The sequence below is a fragment of the Vanacampus margaritifer genome, chromosome 7, assembly GCF_051991255.1.
Source record: "Vanacampus margaritifer isolate UIUO_Vmar chromosome 7, RoL_Vmar_1.0, whole genome shotgun sequence".
NCBI lineage: Eukaryota > Metazoa > Chordata > Actinopteri > Syngnathiformes > Syngnathidae > Vanacampus > Vanacampus margaritifer.
Genome location: NC_135438.1, coordinates 2,286,175 through 2,305,547, shown reverse-complemented (window position 1 = coordinate 2,305,547; position 19,373 = coordinate 2,286,175). Strand labels below are relative to the sequence as shown.

General features: G+C 39.6%; 1 protein-coding gene across 3 annotated transcripts in view; it reads right to left on the bottom strand.

The window, feature by feature from the left end:
* Positions 1 to 19,271, bottom strand: part of cacna1ab (calcium channel, voltage-dependent, P/Q type, alpha 1A subunit, b) — a 116,230-nt gene extending 96,959 nt beyond the window's left edge. The window contains exons 1-4 of one of the 3 annotated variants that reach the window (XM_077570818.1): positions 19,230 to 19,271; positions 17,756 to 18,094; positions 13,283 to 13,579; positions 2,513 to 2,823 (exon numbers count right to left, since the gene is read on the bottom strand). In XM_077570818.1, the coding sequence (XP_077426944.1) occupies positions 2,513 to 2,823; positions 13,283 to 13,575 (604 nt within the window). In that variant the 5' untranslated portion in view covers positions 13,576 to 13,579; positions 17,756 to 18,094; positions 19,230 to 19,271. Of the gene's footprint in view, positions 1 to 2,512; positions 2,824 to 3,491; positions 3,904 to 13,282; positions 13,580 to 17,755; positions 18,095 to 19,229 lie in introns of those variants that run through there. The other 2 variants (XM_077570819.1, XM_077570821.1) reach the window with 2 other exon arrangements.
* Between the last annotated feature and the right edge of the window lie 102 nt (positions 19,272 to 19,373).

Here is a 19,373-nt window from a genome sequence, read left to right as displayed (position 1 = left end):
CTGACAATTAAGCCTTTCTCTTCTTTCCGCCGTCCGTTCCTTATATGGTCACGAGTAATTAGAGAGCGTGCGCACACCCGCACTCATTTCCTCCCTCTCAGCCTTAAGCCTGCACAGTGCTGACATCAGCACTCAAGCTCTGCTGCTGGCGAAGAACACGCACGCACACACAATTCACTCTCAGGTCCAAGCCAAACACTTTCAAAAAGTTGCTCATGCTAACATGCTAACATGATGCTAAGGCCGTCACAGGGGAGCGTCGAAAAGGACTGTACGGCACGAATGCAGCGTAAGCTTCCACTTTAAGGTGCTGGGTGCTGCTGTTTTGATTAGCAATGGTGTATATATTTGAGGAGAGTGTTTTAATTTGAACTCATCCACTCGCAGCCATTTTCATTAAAGCAACCCCCTTTGCTCCCGGCTGTTTTGCTGGATTTTGACCGATTTTTGCAAAGCCCACAGAATATTGTGTTCTATTGCTAGAAAACATGGAACTGACAAAAAGAAAAATGTCTCCTCTTTCATCGGGAAAAAAAAGTATGCAATTAGCATTAGAATATAGCTAAGTTTCATCAATTTTCACATTCCTGGTGAAAACACTGTCAAAAAGAGCTTGCTGCAACATGGCCCTGGCTGATCTCTTATACTCTGCAGCCACCTGCTGGCCGTTATTTTTGTGCAATGACTACCATTGCTTCATGTCAGAAGCTGCATCAAAGCCTTCTGTGTGCTTTTACATAAGAAAAAACTCTTCCTTTTTTTTAACCTATAAATACATTTTTGGGAGTGAAGGACAAAGTATTAAAAAAAAACGTATTTACACGTTAATGGGTTTGAATGAGTTAAGGGGATGACATTTGTAAATTAGGAACAGCAAAATCTGCACAAGGAACAGCTTTGCACTTTGCTGCTGTTTTTGGTTAGCAATAGTGTCTATTTCAGGGAGGCGTTTAATTTTATGAAGTGGCTAATCGTCCATGCAAATGGGAACGGGTCAATTCAAAGGACGCAAGCTATGTGCAGGTAAGTCATTTACAACATGCGGTATATGTCCCAACATTGAATACACACCTTACTACTTTCTTCTCTTTATTTAAGGGAGGTGTTAAATTTTCCAAAGCAAATAATGCAGTGGCGACTAATTGGGAGGCAGCATATAGTAAACAGACGGCCATTATTAGAGAAAATACCATCCATGTGAACTTATTTTAAACATGCCGTATGATGTCACGGTTTTGGTCAGTAGGTGCTGCTGTTTTGGCTAGCAACAGTGTTGAAATGGATGCAGCATTTTTTTTTTGTGTGCAGAATATACATCCTACTACTATTACTATTTGAAGAAATACGGCACAGCCATTTTCTAAACCTTTACCCAGGGTGCACCACTGATCACCAACCAATCACAGGCTACGATTCACAAAGCAATTGAAACTTACTCACACAGGAAGTAACCGCGTAACTCTGAACTTTGACTTTGGCTGAAACACGACAACGCCGCCGCCTCCAATGATGCTTTAAGAGCCCACAGCGTCAAATCTTTCTCTTGAATAAAACTATTTGTGTGGAATATTTTGCTTCGCAGAATGGGTTGCTATCGCCGTTTATGCTTCCTAGTTGGGGCTGCAGCATTTTATTTGATATTCTAAAAAAAAAAAAAATTATTTAATCGGTCAACCGCAATACATTTATAAATATTTATTTATAAATAATAATGTAATAATTAAAAAATACAAAAAAATAAAACATAAAACTAGTCATTTTATTATCTTAAATAAATATATAAATATATATAAAATAAATAAATAACAATTACATTTGTAAATATTTATTTATAAATAGTAGAGTAATTAAAAAAACTATACTATAATAAAAATAAATGAATAGATATAGAAATATTGATAAAATAAATAACAAATTAAAAAATATATATGTATTTATAAATAATAAAGTAATAATAAAAAAATGCAAATAAAAAATACAATTAAAATGAGTCGCCCTTAAACATTCTTTTTTATTTTATTTTATATAATTTAAGGTGTCACAAACGCAAAAAAATATTAACTTTGAAGTCATGTTTTTATTTAGAAAAAGCTCGTTTTCTCTGCCGTTCTGTGAGAAACCGCCGTTTTTTGGCCAAACCAAGCCTTGACGAATGCAAAAAGGTAGAAACAAACTTTTTTTTTTCTTTCTGCTAGAAATGGAGCCTACTTACTCTTTCTAGATTGTCACAGCAATATTTTGTGGCTTTGAAAAGATCCGTCAAAATGTACTCAAACTGGCAGCGAACGAGTGAAAAGGCAGGAAAAAAAAAGCGGCAGCCAAGCAGGGAGCGTTTCCCACCTCTGTCGGCGAGTAACAACTTCCACTTGGAGCAACTTGCAGAAGTCGCACCACGCCGCCGTCACGGCGACCCCCGTCACGGCGACCCCCGTCACGGCGACCCCCGTCACGGCGACCCCCGTCACGGCGACCCCCCGTCACCATCTTCAAAACGCCGTTTGTAAAGGATATGGCCACTCGGTGATCTTCTTGGCGTACTTCCTCACCAGGTTGTCCTCGCTGAAGAGGAAGAGCGAGCGGTTGACGGTCAGGCAGCTCTGCCGCACGGGGATGGGGTTGTACAGGGCCATGGTTCGGGCCCTCTGAGCCATGGACTGCTTGTACATTCGCTGCGCCCCGGGGGGCCCCCCTTGGCGGCTGCCCCCTCGGCCGCCTGCTCCTCCTCCTCCTTGCCCGCCGCCTCCTCCTCCTCCTCCTCCTCCTCCTTGCCCCCCTTGTCCTCCTCCGTACCTGTTGGGGAGCTCGTCCCCGAATCGCGCCATTCTGCAGACAGCGAACGCCAGAGGTTAGAAGGCAGTTGGGAGGGACGCCTCCATGCACATGCCACCTCCTCGTCGAGATGCTCTCCTTCAGCGGCGGGGAGACACCTCCGTGGAGGTGGGCGGGGAGTTTATGTAATCTTAACGACACCTACTTAAAAAAAAAAAAAAAAAAACATGGCAGATAAACTCCATTCTCTGGCTGCATAGATGAAGATCATCTCCGCTGGTGCTGGAGACTGCGTCGTTGTCCCCCCCCACCCTCTTCCTCTTCCTCCTCCTCTACCGCATCCTGACAGCATCCGCAGTTGGCTTCACCCAGACCCGTTTGTGTTTGTGTACCCCGCTACCCCCCCCCCCCCTCAACAATAAAAAAAAAAAAAAAAAAGAAGAAGAAAGATGACGGGAGTTTTAATAATTCATTGACGCCGTGCTGGGCGAATATCCGCAACGCCGCCGCGCCACTCTTGTTACACGCGCCGCGCGAGCTGGGGGGCTTCCCCAAAATCCCGCTGACATTTGTTGATGTTTGATGATGGACGGTGCGGCACCACCCCCCCCCCCACCAACACCTCCTCCCACCCCTCTCTTTCCACCTCTTCTTCTTCCTCCTCCTCCCCACCACGGTCGTCGCTTTTGGGCGTGATTGCTCGGGCGCTTAAATCTCCTCACCTCTTCCTCCTCTTCCTCCTCTTCCTCCTCCTCCTCGACGAAAGGCTGAAAAAAGAAGACGCTCCTTGTCCACAATCATCTATAATCCAAAAGGAAGCGCGATCCCAAGCGTCCTCAACGTGGAAAAGGAGCCCTCGTCTTCATCATCATCATCTGCCGCCAAAAGGTGCGCGGGGGAGGCGGCCCCCGCCCAGCGGCATCGCTCCTCGGACCCGAGAGAGAGGGAACCCACAACCTCTCTCTCTCTCTCTCTCTCTCTTTCTATCCCTCTTTTCAATCTGTTTCTTCTCCTCCTTCTCCGGCTGCTGCTGCTGCTGCTGCTGCGCTCGCGGTGGTTGTCAGCATCTGATCTGACGAAAGCAGAGAGAGCGCCGCGCAGATCGGCGGACAAACCTGGCAGCGTGCGCGCGCACACGGCACGCACGCGCGGCGCCTCCCCTGAGCGCAACCCCCCCCCCCCCCCCCCCCCACACACACATACACACACACACACACACACACACATTGCCTCCCTCCACCCTTTCTCCTGACGTGCAAGAAGAGTAGCGGTGAAACGGATCACAAAAGTCACAGATCAGATTGTTTTTCGGATCAGCAAAAAAAAAAAAAGGATAAATAGTACTTCGCCTTTTTTTGGGTCAAAAGTTACCCAATTATGGATCAAAAATGGACCGATCCACTTTTTGAGTCAAGAAAAGGGTTCTTTTGCGTAAAACTGCTCAGATCCTTTACTTGGGTCAAAAAATGGGGTCATTTTGTATCAAACAAGCCAGAAAGTTGGGTCCAATTGACCCAATTAGAGGATTGGTCCATTTTTGACCAATAGTTGGGTTATTTTTGACCCAACTGTTTCAAGTATTTGTTTTGTAAAGCGCTTTTTTTCATTTCATAAAAACAATCAATTCAAAATGTCTAATATAGCCGTGTAGGATTTAGGAACTTTTAAGTGCAATTTGAGATTTTTATATGGTTTGTGTGTAAAATAACAAAGTATGAAAGACTTAACCCTACAACGCCAAACGTATCTTATTAAATGCAAGATTTCTTTTTTTTTTTTTAATTGACATTAAAACCCTGACGTATATGATCCGACACGTGCATTGCACGGACAATCCACTAGACTCGAGCCCAACCGAAATAGATTTGCAATATTAAAATACTTTTGGCTCCCTTAAAATTTACAACAATAAAAATATGAATTAGAAGCAGAACATTTTTGATTGTTTCAGAGGGAAAAAAATGAATACAAGGAATTTATTGTCTTAAGTGAGCTCTGTCAGCATCTATAAGTAGTTGAGCTTTTTCACGCACCTCCTCCGAGATGCTGAGGCTGACGTGCGCCGTCACGGGTCACGCGCGTGTGCGTGCACACTCCAGTGCATCATGAATTGAAAATTGGTTGTTTATGAACACGGAAGTTCTGAAAGGATTTTTCTTCTGTTCATTTTCAAACGACACACGGCTTTCGAACGGGGGGTGTGTAGACTTTTTATATGCAATGCGTGGAGTATGCACTTGCAGCGTAACGTCACGTTCCCGCGTCTCGGTGAAGTCCCACGACATTGATTTCCCGTTTTCATTGTTTTTCCCACGAGTTTTCTTTTGTTTCTTTTTTTTTTTTCTGTAACTGCAAGAAATCAATGGCCATCAGTGATTAATGACTTTGTTAATTGATTTGGTCCATCAATCAGAGCTGACAGGAAGTGACGGCGTCTTTCAAGATGGAGAATGAGTGCGAAAAAGTGGCCTGACATGCAAGGATTAGAAGATTTTTGAATGTTTATTTCATTCTCACAATTCTGACTTTAAAGTGAGAATAAATGTCAACTCTTATAGTATTGCAGAGCACGACTCTTGCTCTTGCAGCTGCAGAACAGGAATTGTGCCCTTATCACAAGATAAGGACTGAAAGATTGAGTTGTTGGAACGTTCTGTAAAAAAAAAAAAAATATATATATATATATATATATATAATTAAAAGAGAGGGCTCGGTAGAGTGCTCCTCTGAACGGGTTGGAGATTGTAACTGAGCACATCTCTGTCCGGTCTCCTCGCCGGCAAAAAAAAAAAATCCAAGTCTCTTGTCTTCCTTCCTTGTCTGTTGTTTATTAAATGTTCGAGGTTGTTTGACGCTGACAAATTCTGACTTTAATCTCAGAATTCTGATTTATAAGTGAAAATTCTGAATTTAAAATTCTGACTTGGCGGGGAAGTCAGAAAGTCAGAATTCTGAAAATAAAGTCAGAATTCTCACTTTAAAGTCAGAATTCTGAGATCAAAGTCAGAATTCTGAGATTAAAATCAGAATTCTGAGATTAAAATCAGAAATTTCCCTTTTAAAGTCAGAATTCTGAGATTAAAATCTGAATTTTCACTTTGAAAGTCCAAATTCTAAGAATAAAGTCAGAATTTTCACTTTAAAATCAGAATTTTCACTTTAAAGTCAGAATTCTCATGTTAAAGTCAGAATTTTCACTTTATAGTCAGAATTCTGAGATTAAAGTCAAAATGTTCCCTTTAAAGTCAGAATTCTGAGATTAAAATCTGAATTTTCACTTTGAAAGTCCAAATTCTAAGAATAAAGTCAGAATTTTCACTTTAAAATCAGAATTCTCAATTTAAAGTCAGAATTCTGAGAATAAAGTCAGAATCCTCATGTTAAAGTCAGAATTTTCACTTTATAGTCAGAATTCTGAGATTAAAGTCAAAATGTTCCCTTTAAAGTCAGAATTCTGAGATTAAAATCTGAATTTTCACTTTGAAAGTCCAAATTCTAAGAATAAAGTCAGAATTTTCACTTTAAGATCAGAATTCTCAATTTAAAGTCAGAATTCTCATGTTAAAGTCAGAATTTTCACTTGAAGGCTGAGAATAAAGTCAAAATCCTGCCACCAACCTTTTTTCCCCCCTTCTTCACTGGCCCAAATCCTCTTCCGTATTTAAGACATCACCATATTTTCATTCATTTTTATTTATTTATTGATAATAAATAAATGCATGTTACAATCACTGTATATTTTGATATAAAAATGATTCTTACATGTTTTAATAAATGTAAAATAAATGCAGTGTCATTTTACAAAATGAAGCTGAATGTCACAGATTATTTTTTTTTTATTTTTTTTTTTTCTATATGCACTCGTCAGTGTGCTGCAATTTTGCAGCTAATTGGTGAGCGAGCGAGCGAGCTTGGCAGTGAAAGCAGCGAGCAGCAGGCGTGTTTGGGGGGAGTTTTGTTTGTCTTTTAGAGGACGTGCTGTTATTTTGAGGACCTTTTTTTTTCCCCCCCCAAAGTTTTTGTTGTTGTTTTTTCAGTTTTTTTCCCCTTTAACTCCGCCGAGCCTCCTGCCGGTCTGGCTGCACATCTGACTGCTGTTTGAAGCTTCCCAAAGAGCCGCTTGCCAGCAAGCTGCCGCCTCTCCGCACAAAAAAGTGCAGCTCTCGCTCGGACGCTTTGCTTTATTGCTGCATAGAAAATGAAAGGCAAAAAAAAAAAGTGCAGGACGGTGGTGTTTTCAGCACATTTTGAAAAGGCACGGACAGCTTTCCAAGCCAGGCCTCCCGGAGCTGTCCAGAGTGCTGAAAACTTTCAAGTGGGCTCTCGCCATCTGTCAAACGCTAAAAGTGTTAGCGCGCGGGCTAGCTTGGCAAGTGAGCTTGCGTCCTTCTCAGGTGGCGTTGGACACCTTGTCCCAAAGGAAGCAATGTATGACGGTGGGGGGGGGGGGGGGGGCACATAGGACCACACATGTCCTTAACAGATGGATGACAAAAATGCGATTTTAAATATGGACAAAATAAGCGCTTATGTGCAAATGACATGCTTTTAATATATTTCATTTTAGATCTTACATTTTTCAATGCACGTTTAAAAGTGCCACTACCCTAAATCCAAAAACAAAACAACCACATTAGAGCTGTCAAAATGATCAATTAAACTATTTTAATAATCAAGTAAACGTTTGGAGCCATTTTTTTTTTTTTATTGAAAATTGTTCACATCCTCTATTAACAAAATAAGCATATTGGAGCTATCAAAATTCATTGATTAATTCGACAAGTAATCTAGTATCTAATTAATCGACAGCTATTGTAATAATTGAGTAATCGTTTGGAGCCATTTTTTTTTTTTTATTGAAAATTGTCCACATCCTCTATTAACAAAATAAGCATATTGGAGCTATCAAAATTCATTGATTAATTCGACAAGTAATCTAGTATCTAATTAATCGACAGCTATTGTAATAATCGAGTAATCGTTTGGAGCCTTTTTTTTTTTAATTGAAAATTGTCCACATCCTCTATTAACAAAATAAGCATATTGGAGCTATCAAAATTCATTAATTAATTCGACAAGTAATCTAGTATCTATTTAATCGACAGCTATTGTAATAATCGAGTAATCGTTTGGAGCCATTTTTCCCCCCGATTACTGTTTATTAACCAGTGATTGATGTTTATTTCGTACTTCGTATTCGTATAGTGATTAAAGAAAGAGGGATTGATGTTATACTATGTTGCCGGTTTGGTCATTGATTTCCAAAGTGAAAAACGGATGTTTGCAAATGTCTTATTTTGATTAAACACAGAAAATAATCAGTCTTCTTTCATGAAGGACTTCAGAAATCAGTGAACAAATAATGCTGAAATCAGAGATTTGGATCTTCTTAACCGCTTGTCCTCACAAGGGTGGCGGGGGGCGCTGGAGCCCATCCCAGCAGGCTTCGGGCAGTAGGGGGCGGTATACACCCTGAACTGGCTGCCAGCCAATCGCAGGGCACGTAGAGACGAACAACCATCCACACTCACAATCACACCTAGGCACAATTTGGAGTGTTCAAATAACCTGCCAATGAGGATTTGGAGCATTTTAGATCAAAATAAATGTCTCCAAACGATTACTCGAATATTAAGATAGTTGTCGATTAATTTGATCATTGATTACTTGTCGATTAATCGATTCATTTTGATAGCTCCTCCAATGTGTTTATTTTGTTGATATGCTGAAATCTGAGGATTTGGACAATTTTAAATAAAAAAAAATGGCTCCAAACGATGACTCGATTATTAAAATAGTTGTCAATTAATTTGCTAATCGGTTATTTGTCGATTAATCGATTAATTTTGATAGTTCCTCCAATGTGCTTATTTTGTTGATATGCTGAAATCAGAGGATTTGGATCATTTTGAATAAAAAGGCTCCAATTAATTACTCAATTATTAAAATAGTTGCCGATTAATTTGATAATCGATTCATTTTTGACAACTAATGACTCGCATCGCATACAATCCTGCTGCCTATGATGACATTTTGACCCTAGAACAGATTATTTCCTTCATTTCCCTATTTGTAAAGTTGAATATAAACTCAAACTAATTAGACGGTAGTAAAAAAAAAAATTGTGGAAAATGAATTACAAATTGCACCAGATGGAAGGTTAAATATCCAAGGCAAAAAAAAACAACAACCCAGCAATAGCATAAACAAGCGCTTCCTAATAAGCCATCATCGCTCATCTGTGTTTTCCGCGCGTGGCGATTGCGTGCGCTGCGTCATCCGATTCCCGTAAAAAGGCTGCAGGCATGATAAAAGCTCGTTCCCATCGCCGCTACCGGAAGCGCGGCACGCTAGCGGGAAAAAGGAGGAAGAGGAGCCAGGAGGAGGAAGGGCGAGGGGAGGCGGACGGCGGACGTGACGTATGATTTATTGATGATGAGCGCGCGAGCAGGACGCACATCAAGCTCACCAAAGCTCCACTGCTATCACTGCGGCTGGATGCGTGTGCGTGCGTGCGTGCGTGCGTGCGTGCGCGCGTGTGTGCAATCACGCAGGCAACCCCCGCAGGAAGTCCTGGTACCTCCCCGCTTGAGACCACCTCCTGCCCCCCCCCCCCCCCCATACGCTCTCATCTTACACAAAGGCCAGCAGATATGTTGATGCCTGTTTGATATTTAAATGTAATGTAAATTATGTCAATTAATTAATTAAAAGCATTGTGTTGAAAAAATGTCACTTAAATGATGAAAAAAATAATTATGATTTTATTGTCCATGAACAAATGATAAATTGAAATGTCAGTTTATGCTTCATTATTTTATTTTCTCTTTTAAAAATGTATTAAGAATGCATTTATTTATATAAACTTTGATTCCATTTATTAAATTTTACATTGACTTACAAACAAATTGAAATAATTCAGGTTTCAATTTTCATTTTCTTTATCATTTAAACAGTGGAAAAATATGTTTCTCTGTTAAAAATGGCATTTAATGTTTTATTTCTAGTACATTCATTAAAATGTACATTAATTACTCCGACAAATTAAAATAACTTTTTGTATATAATAAAATAAATGTTTTCAATAATTTGCTGAAGTATTTCCAATAATTTGTTAAAAATAATTCAAAACACATTCATTAATTTACTTAAATACAAAATAAAGCATGAAAATTCATTTCTGAAAGAAAAAAAATAGAAGATTGAGTTATGTAAATTCATTTTTACCCCCAAAAATAAGGGGTGCTTTTTTTTTTTCCAAGAGAGAGAGAGAGAGATAATGGCCATAGATTTTGTAGAAAAAAGTAACATATTTTGGAGAAAAATGTCATATACTCAAAGGAAAAGTTTTACATTTTTGGGGAAAAAAAATGATATACATATTTATCTCCATTCAGGATTTGTCTGTCTCGCTATGTATCGGACTACTGCGAGCTGTTGTCGACATTTGGACTTTTTCCAGTGAAAATGTTCCTAAATTCTATTTTTAGTGCTGTCGTTTTGCCTTTTCCACATTCGACTTCCTTCTGGCTTCCGATTGGCTCAAAATGACTCGCAGTGTTAAAGTGATGCCTATTGCTCAGAAACAGCTTGCGGAATCGACAACAAGTATTGTTGGGGGCTCCTAGTCGTAACCTAGCAACCAGATAAACAAGTGGAGTCGACCACGGTGGAGTCTCTTTCAGCGGACTACTTGGAGTTTGAACCCTGGCTTGTGTGTGACGGGCAGGCCAAGTAAGCTAGCTGACGCGGCGTCCGAGCTAATTGGACCGTTGCTCTTCAATTCTTTTTTTTTTTTCTTTTCTTGGCCGCTTCTTCTCACGCTGTCGTATTAATTGATTGGCTGCTTAATGGGAGTGGAGGGGAGGGTGCAAAAGACGAGGATGAAGAGAAAGAAAAGGAGGAAGAGGAGAGAAGAGGTGTGCTAGCATCAGCTAATGTGAATGAGATTGGCAGTGGGAGAAGAGCTGAGGAAACAGAACAACTTTCTTTCATCCTTACAGTTTGTGTGTATCTTCATAATAGCAAGAAAGTTAAAAAATAAAAATAAAAATAAAAAACTCTTGGCCAATGTGTGATGAAGTTAAAGTCACATCATTTTTAGGGGGAAAATATCCAATGACCACTTTGGCAGACAATTAGCTAACCAACTGGGAAGTTAGCATCAATGCTAATATCTAGCTAAACAACACCCCTTTTTACATTATTACATTTACTTTTTTTTTTTTTTTTATTCTTCCAGTTTGTGTGTATCTTTATAATAGCAAGAAAGTAAAAAAATCTTGGCCAATGCGTGATAAAGTTAAAGTCTCATATCTTTTAAGGGAAAAAAATGTCCCATGACCACTTTGGCAGACAATTAGCTAACCAACTGGGGAGTTAGCATCGATGCTAATCTCAAGCTAAACCAACACCCTCCTTTACATCATTACATTTACATTTTTGCTGCAGAAAATGGACAAGAGTATTGGGACAGAGCACTTCCTCAATGAATCTGTTTGGCTGGACGACAAATCCAATGAATCTTATTTTTGTAGAAAGTCCATAAAAAAAAGGTCATGCTTGGATACATTTGGTGTTGAATGAACATCTTGTGGATCAACGTGATAGCCTGACTTCCTCTCAGCGTTCCAATACAGTAGTCAAGCGTATTTGTGTGATCTTTATAAATATCCTCACAAGGTTCCATTGATAAAAAAAAAAAAAAAAAAAAAAAAAAAAGTAGTAGTAGCAGTAGGAGGGGCTTTCGTGACTGCCAATCAGAAAGCGGGGTGACCCTCAAGGACGGATCAAAGAAGAGACTTCATCTGACAGCCGAGTGGAACAAAGTCACAAATATGCAGCGTCCTCACACACTCATTCATTGATCACCTTCAAAAGAAACTTTGGTGGTTTATGGTCACGCCGCGTTCAAGGCGGCTGGGAAAGTGGAGCCTTCCCGACAATTTACGAGGACTGCTGATGTCAGCGGAGGAATTAACTAATTGCTCATATTGTCATTTGATTCCCGCAAAGGCGCTGTCGCTGCACTGAGACTATTAGCTGATTGTGAGACGGACCGCAAGAACACAACGCAACACAATCGACACAACGCAAAGCATCAGCAACAACAAGGAGTCGGATTGAAATGTCTTTCCAAGCAGAAGAGAAAATAAAATGAATGTGCTGTCAAGTGAAGCAGCCAAATGTCTCATTTAATTTCTTTTGATCATCTAATCTCATTTACTCCGCAAACGATACACTAAAAACATTTATTTTGTCGTGTTGATTGGAAATCCTCCCCTGCCAACACACACGTGATATACGGCCTAGTTCTTTTCTGTGAGTCTGGCGACATCTAGTGGTCATTGGGAAAACTGCATAACTCAGTTCAATTCAATTTTATTCATTAAATATTTATTTGATTTTGGCATACACACACAGTTTAAGAATGGTGGGGTCTTGTTTTTTTAGTCCATTATTACATTTTACAGATTGTAAAATATATATTTTTTTTTGATACAGTGTACTTACTCTAAGGATGGAGCGTCAAAAAAAAAATCTATAGATTATTTAATGGCATTTTCATAAATTTATTGGAATTTGTATTAATTAATTGTGTATTCATTTTATGACATTTTTGTTCAATATAATTTTTACTTATTTAATTATGTTTTTAAATAAACTTTTTATTTATTAAATAGATTCTTAAGGTAATTATTTTATTATCTTACAACATTTCATTGGATAATCATTTTTTATTTAATAATAATAATAATGTGCATTTATTTAAATGGTTAAAAAGTAATTATTTAATGGGATTTTATTGTTTGGATTTTATTTTTACTTATGTAATATCCCCCCCCCCAAAAAAAAATATTAAATAATTTATTTTATTATTACTGTATTTTACAACATGATTTACCGTCATTTGTCTTCCTTGTGTGTGTTGCTCATAATCAAATCATTAATCCAATGTAATTAGTAATTCAAATAAAAATACAAATTTTAAAAACAACGAAAAATTATCTTAAATCAGTCACTCCGTATAATTAGAAAATAGTTAATTTTGTGTCATTAAAATACATTTTATTTATTTAATTAAATTAACTCAATCATACATTTTATTTCAATGTTTATTTTACAAATGATTAATTAATCCAATGTTGTTTATTTTTTACAGTTACTCACAGGAAACAAATCACGTCATATTGGGGGGAAAAACTTCCAAAAAGTAACAATTTAATTTAGTTATATCTTGAATATATGCATCTGTATTAAAATAAAGTAAATAAATTAAATAATTGTTTAAATGCTATTTATGTGATAAAATTGAGAGATTAAGTTACCATTTTAGGAATGTAATTGATGAAATTATTTACTAACAAAATAGTGATGCATAATTGTCCGTAAACTGATCTCTATTTCAAAAATTAAATCAATTTAATCATTCATTGAATTCACCATGTTTATGGATACGATTGACTTCCATGAAGTAAAAAAAAAAAAAAAAAAAGCCAACATCAGTACTCACTCCCACTGCTTCCTCCTGGCCTTGGGCGTGTTGAGCCTCTTGTGTTCCTGGTGGGCCAAGATGATGTCACGGTGGACCACCAGGGCCCCTCTCCTGCGCACCGGCGGGACGGAGGGATCGCCGGCGAAGGGCGGCGCCCCGTAGCGGTCTACCTGCACGTTGTACACGGCGTGGAAGTAGGTGGGGTTGGGCCCCACGCTGCTGCCGCTGATGGGGGGCGGCGGGCGGCGCGGGGTCGCCTGGGACCACCCCGTCGCCGCGCCGGCGTGGTCTTGATGACTGCGGGGCCACATGGAGCTGCACAGCAAGGAAAGAGACAGTTGTTCTCCATAAAGGGGCTTTTAAGAGCTGTTAAGCAGACTAATGTGTTTTGATCAAATTTAGGACGTACTGCCCTCTGCTGGCGTCTTACACGTACTTCAAACTGCCCTTGCGAATGACACGTGACCAAAGGCAGAAAACAGGTGAGAGGCTGTTGAAATTAACTACCACTAATATTTTTTAAAAAGTGGAATTAACACATGACAATTAACCTTAACTTATCTTGTACTGCCTGTTGTGTGTCTTGTTAAGTGTTGTTTTTGAGTTGAATTCTTTTGTTGTTGCTCGTTTTGTTTTAATTCCTGCAGTGCACATTTTGGCCTCTTGGTGGCAGTGTGGCCCACGCAGGCTACTTTATAGAGTAGGAAAGATTATGCTTGTGAATTGTTACATTATCACATAATTCCTTTTTTCAACTAATTAAATCACATAATTTTTCCATAATTAATGATTCTTAATCACATTTTTCTGCTTCTTTTTTCTACGAATCTTGTAACAGATCTTGGAATGAATGTAAAATCGTGAAATCGAAAGTATATTTAGATTGAAAGACTTTTCTAACGGCTTTCTTTGGTCCTTGAATACAATTCTTCGCCTGTAATATGTTGAGCAAAACAATCAAACGTGACTGTTTACAGGCATGTTTCTTATATTCTTCACATAGGAACAATTCGCAAAATTTCTCGCTTCCAGCTTCAGTTGATTTTCGAGGCCCAGTGAAGGTAACTTTAACTTTATAACTTAATGTACATTGTAAACTTTTCCTGAAATAAAACAAGCTCAATGACTTTCAATCGTGAGAACAATCGTAGGTTTTTCCCTCTGCTGTTTTTTTTTTTTTTTTGTGCTGAGCATGCAGGCAAACTGCACTGCCTGCTGGTGTCAAGTCAAAACAAATAATGCCGACCATTCAAAGTGCACACAAGAGACACTGATGAGACATTGTGCACGCTCAGGACTGCGCCTCAGGGGTTGTGCTGTGCGAGCAGCGGCGCAAGGGTTCGACGCGCCAGTCCGCGGCAGACGCCGAGGCTAGCCACAGAGGCTAACAGTCAATACAGATGACCAGGCAAATGGACGCTAATGCTAATGAGCTAGTTAGTGGACATTGATTACAGGAAGTCGATTGTCGTCAACACGCACTTGCACAAGTGGAAAACAGTCCAAATGAAAAACAAATAGGCACACATTTGTTTGCTTTGGAAGCAGGTTTCAAGCTAGAGGCTCAAGGGTTCAAACCAAGAATAGGGTTTAAAATTAGGGTCGTCAGGCCACATCTTGTGTCCCAAATTAGGATTTCTAAAATATGGTTATGGTTGAAAATCAAACTAGGGTTAGGGGTTCAAATTATGGTTTCGATAATTGATAAGGGTTTGATAAGCGTATTAATGCTATAACGCCAATCATAACATATAAATACAAGACATTTTGAGCCCTCTATTTCATGAGTATAATTTTTTTTTTTTTTTTCACATTAAAACCCTGACGCATTGCACGGATAATCCATTAGAGGGCGGAACACTGGGGAGGGAAGAGAGGAGGGAGCACCGGGCGGGGCGGGCAGCACCCCCGAACCCCAGGCCCGGCAGGGAAAGGTCCCGGTCGTCGGCTGACAGTTTCTAAATGTAAGCTGTACATCTGAAAGCAGTGAGACCGGATATATCAAATATGACACAAAAATCTAAAGTCATACGTGGAAGTTGATTTTCAATTATTATTTTTTAAATTAGTTTAAAAGGGTCAATGAATACTCTATTTACAAAGAATGAGAATTTTCTCTAATATATGTCATGATTCAAGCTTTATAGGGTTAACAATCTTTTATTTTTGTTTACGATTATGCCAATTTGGTTAATGGTTGAAAATCAAACTATTAAACTAGGGTTAGGGTTTCAAATTAAGGTTTCCAAAATGGGTTAGGGGTTCAAAATATGGTTTCAATAATTGATAAGGGTTTGATAAGGGTATTAATAATCTTTTCAAATTAGTTAGTTTAGGGTTTCAAATTAGGGTTTCTAGAATGGGTTAGGGGTTCAAATTATGGTTTCAATCATTGATAAGGGTTTTAATAATCTTTTATTTTTGTTTATGACTATGCCAATTTTGTAATTGTGGAGTGTAATAATTGAAATTGTAATTGAATTTCAATTCATTGCACAGCCCAGTTGGAATGATTGTAAAATCATGAATTAGAATGGGTTAGGGGTTCAAATTATGGTTTCAATCATTGATAAGGGTTTCAATTAGGCTTTCAACAATTTGCTTTGTGATTCATACAAAGGTTAGAGTTTCAAATTCAGATGATTAATTTGCCTTTAAAACAAGACACAGTTGCGGCTTCAATGCGTTGTTAGGGTCACAAATGAGAGTTTCAAGAATTGGTTAGGGTTTCAACAGAGGTTAGGGTATGAAAGTAGGCGTTAAAACCATGGTTGTGGTTTCAAATGAGGGTTTCGAAGCAGGTTTATGGCTTCAAATCGGGGGTTTGGAGAATTGCGGTTTCATGTTAGCATTTCCAGTTAGGGTTTCTTTCATGCGTGAGATACGGTTTCGCGGTAGCTTTTTAAATTAGCTTGTGAATTCAAATTGGGCCATCAAGAATTGGTTCGGGTTTCAAATTTGAAGAAGGTTTTCAAGCCAGGTTTGAAGCTTCCGATCAGGCTTTCATCCTCCAATGGGGAAAATGAAGCATTATCTCCAAATGTGCGCTATTTATTGTTTATGTCACTGTTGACGTCTGGATTTGTTCATTTTTGTGACGTCTGCTTCCTGTCGGCTTCATTTGACAGCACAGCCACGTCGTCTCTGGATTGTCTCAAAACCACACAAACAAGCTCACATTGATCAGGACCATCAGCGTGGATTTATGGATAAGGGAGAGGCTGGCAGGATCCTCAGATCAGGTCTTTGGGACTTTTTGGCCCAAAATAGTCAACAGGTTATTTCTGTCTGAGAGGCCCTTGGAAGAGAAGCGCATGTTACGCAACTCGCTAGTCCTTTTTGCTCTATATGAGGAATAATAGACACGAGTAGCCGATAGCATTCACACGCCGTTTAGGAGACGCCATGATGGACTTCCTGTGTCTTTTCAGGCAGGGCTTCACATTATTTTTTTGCAGATGTACTCACTTTTCATGTTTCTATATGAAACACGCTTCGGGGGATGATTCATATCAAAATGGCCGACTTCCTGGTTCTTTCCTTACCGCTTTTTGGGGATTTGCTCATGACAGGCATGTATACCTTTTTTCTTTTTCTTTTAATTACTCAATAAAACTTACTTCAGAGGCTGAATTAAAACGAATAAATTACAGGGTCAAAGTTGACAGATGAGATGACAGAAGTCATGTGTCGTTTTGAACGTGGATTCCTGACCCTTTTTTTTTTTTTTGGGTGGATCTACTCAAGCTAGACATCCCAACCAAATTTTATACTGACAAGATGAAACTGGATTCAGGGGTTTCTTGCATCATTTGGATAAAACTCGACATTGGCCAATTGGAGCCAAAATGGCAAACTTCCTGTGTGTTTTGGGACTTTTTTGTGGGTCTACTCTTGATAGATATTGCTACCAAAATTGATGTTTCTAATTAAAACTGGATCAGGGGCTGAATTTTAGCCACCTCAAAAATTGGGGATCAAACTTGATTTGGGCCAATTTGAGCCAAAAATGCATGTCAAGTGTGTTTTTTTTCCTCTTTTTTCAGTCTTTTTTGTGGGTCGACAGGCCTATCAAATTGAATGTTGCTAAGTGAATCTAGCTTCAGCGGTTGAATAAAAAAAAAAAAGGCAAATAAAACTTGATTTTTGGCTTATTGTAGCCAAAATGGCAGACTTCCTGTGTTTTTGAACACAGCTTCATAAAACTTTTTTTGGGGGTGGGTCTATTCATGACAAACCGAAGTACCTAATTTAATGTTGCAAAGTAAAACTAGCATTGGGGGCTGAATTTAAAAAATACTCTTACAATGGCTGATTTAAGTGAAATTGGAAGACGTTTGTTTCTGGACGTGGCTTCTTGACTTTTTCGTGGGTCTACTCTTAATAGACATGTTTAACAAATTCCATTTTACTAAGTGAAACTGGCTTCGGCTGAATTAGAAGGGGGTTAAAAAAATACCACCAAGATACAAATTAATTAATGTTTCTTACCTGCTTGTCAGGTGCTCTTGTGTGCTAAGCGTTCCACCTTCTTCTTCTTCTTCTACACCTCCTCCTCGATGGCGGCGTGGAGCTGATGCGGGCAGCGCTGAAATGCTGCCGCACAGACGAGGAGAACAAGTCCATGTCGCTCACGTGGGGAACATCCCGTCAGGAAGGAGGGTTGTGACGTTTGCGCAGGGTGGGGGAAAAAAAAGAAAAAAGAGGAGTTTTCCTCTGCAAAGGTCGTCGAACACTGGCTGCTCGCCATCCACTCGACTCACACCATCTCTCTCACTGCCTCCTCCTCTTCTTCTGTTTCGAATCAAGTCTGGCTGGAGGTGGACGCTACTTTAAATTAAGAAGAATGCTTGTTGTGAGGGATTATTGTTAAGTGAAGTGTTAATCCTAAATACGGGCAGCCTTTCCTTTTTGTTTTTGCCTTGTCATTTTGGAGCGTGCATATGGATGGATAGATAGCCTGCTACTGTAGCTAGCTAGCTAGTTAGTTAGCCTGCTACTGTAGATAGATAGATAGATGCACACATTTATTTTTGTGACTAAATGATGGTGTAATTTATCTTAAAATGTCATCTTACTGTATTTGTTCACATTCAATTTGTAATATGAGGATTCAGTGAAAAGATAAATGTTAAGCGATGATGATGACATGTTGACTCTCGGGAAGGCTGCTGAAAAAATAATATTGAGCTCTCATAAAGAAAAAAAATATAAGAATATTGCGTTTGTGAATTATGAATTAAGCAGTAAAATCCAGCTGTTTTTGTCCATCTCAAGGTGCGGCCATTTTGCCACTTGCTGCAGACTGAAAATGATGTCACAGTTGCTAAGGGCTCAGGGTCAGGAAAACAGGCGGGCCGTGATTGGTCATTTCCTGAGCCTGAGCAACTGTGACGTCATTTTCAGTCAACAGCAAATGTCAAAATGGCCGCCCCCCTGAGATGGATCAAAACAGGCGGATTTTGATGCTTTAAACAAACGCAATTACCAATCAGGCAGGAAACAACCGTCACAGCTCCCCTGTTTTCTAGCTTTGGTCATGTGATGTTTGCAAGCCGAGTCCTTGAATGGACCAGCCGCACGGGAATTTTCCCAAACTTCCCGAGAGCCCCCCCCCCCACGTCCCTGATCCCCAAAAAATGTTAGGATATTTTTAGCCTATTTAGGCAAGTTGGGCCTTGGCGGAGGTCTGCCCTTCTTAACTAGCGGACATTTGAGCAGTTGCGTGTGCACTTCGTCATCTCGGTGCCCTCGAGCGACGCCACAAACTCGCTCACATCTACACGTGTTACAAGCTGATTCAGCAAGACACACTGTGTGTGTGTGTGTGTGTGTGTGTGTGTGTCACACACCCACTGCAGAAGGTCAACCTCATTTAATGGTCAAATTCCATTTGCACTTCGAGCGTGTGTATGGTTTACCCTGCCTTGTTTCCGTTTGTGTCGTTAAGTGCGATCTTGTTTACCTGTGCTTGTCGACTCTCGTGTCAGCCAATCAGTGCCCCCAGCCATGTGTGTCTTGTCCAGGTGCCCCCTCGTCGTGTAATTAGTTAGTGTGTATTAATTTTATGCTGCCTTCGAGGATGGTCGAAAGTCAGATATATCAAGAG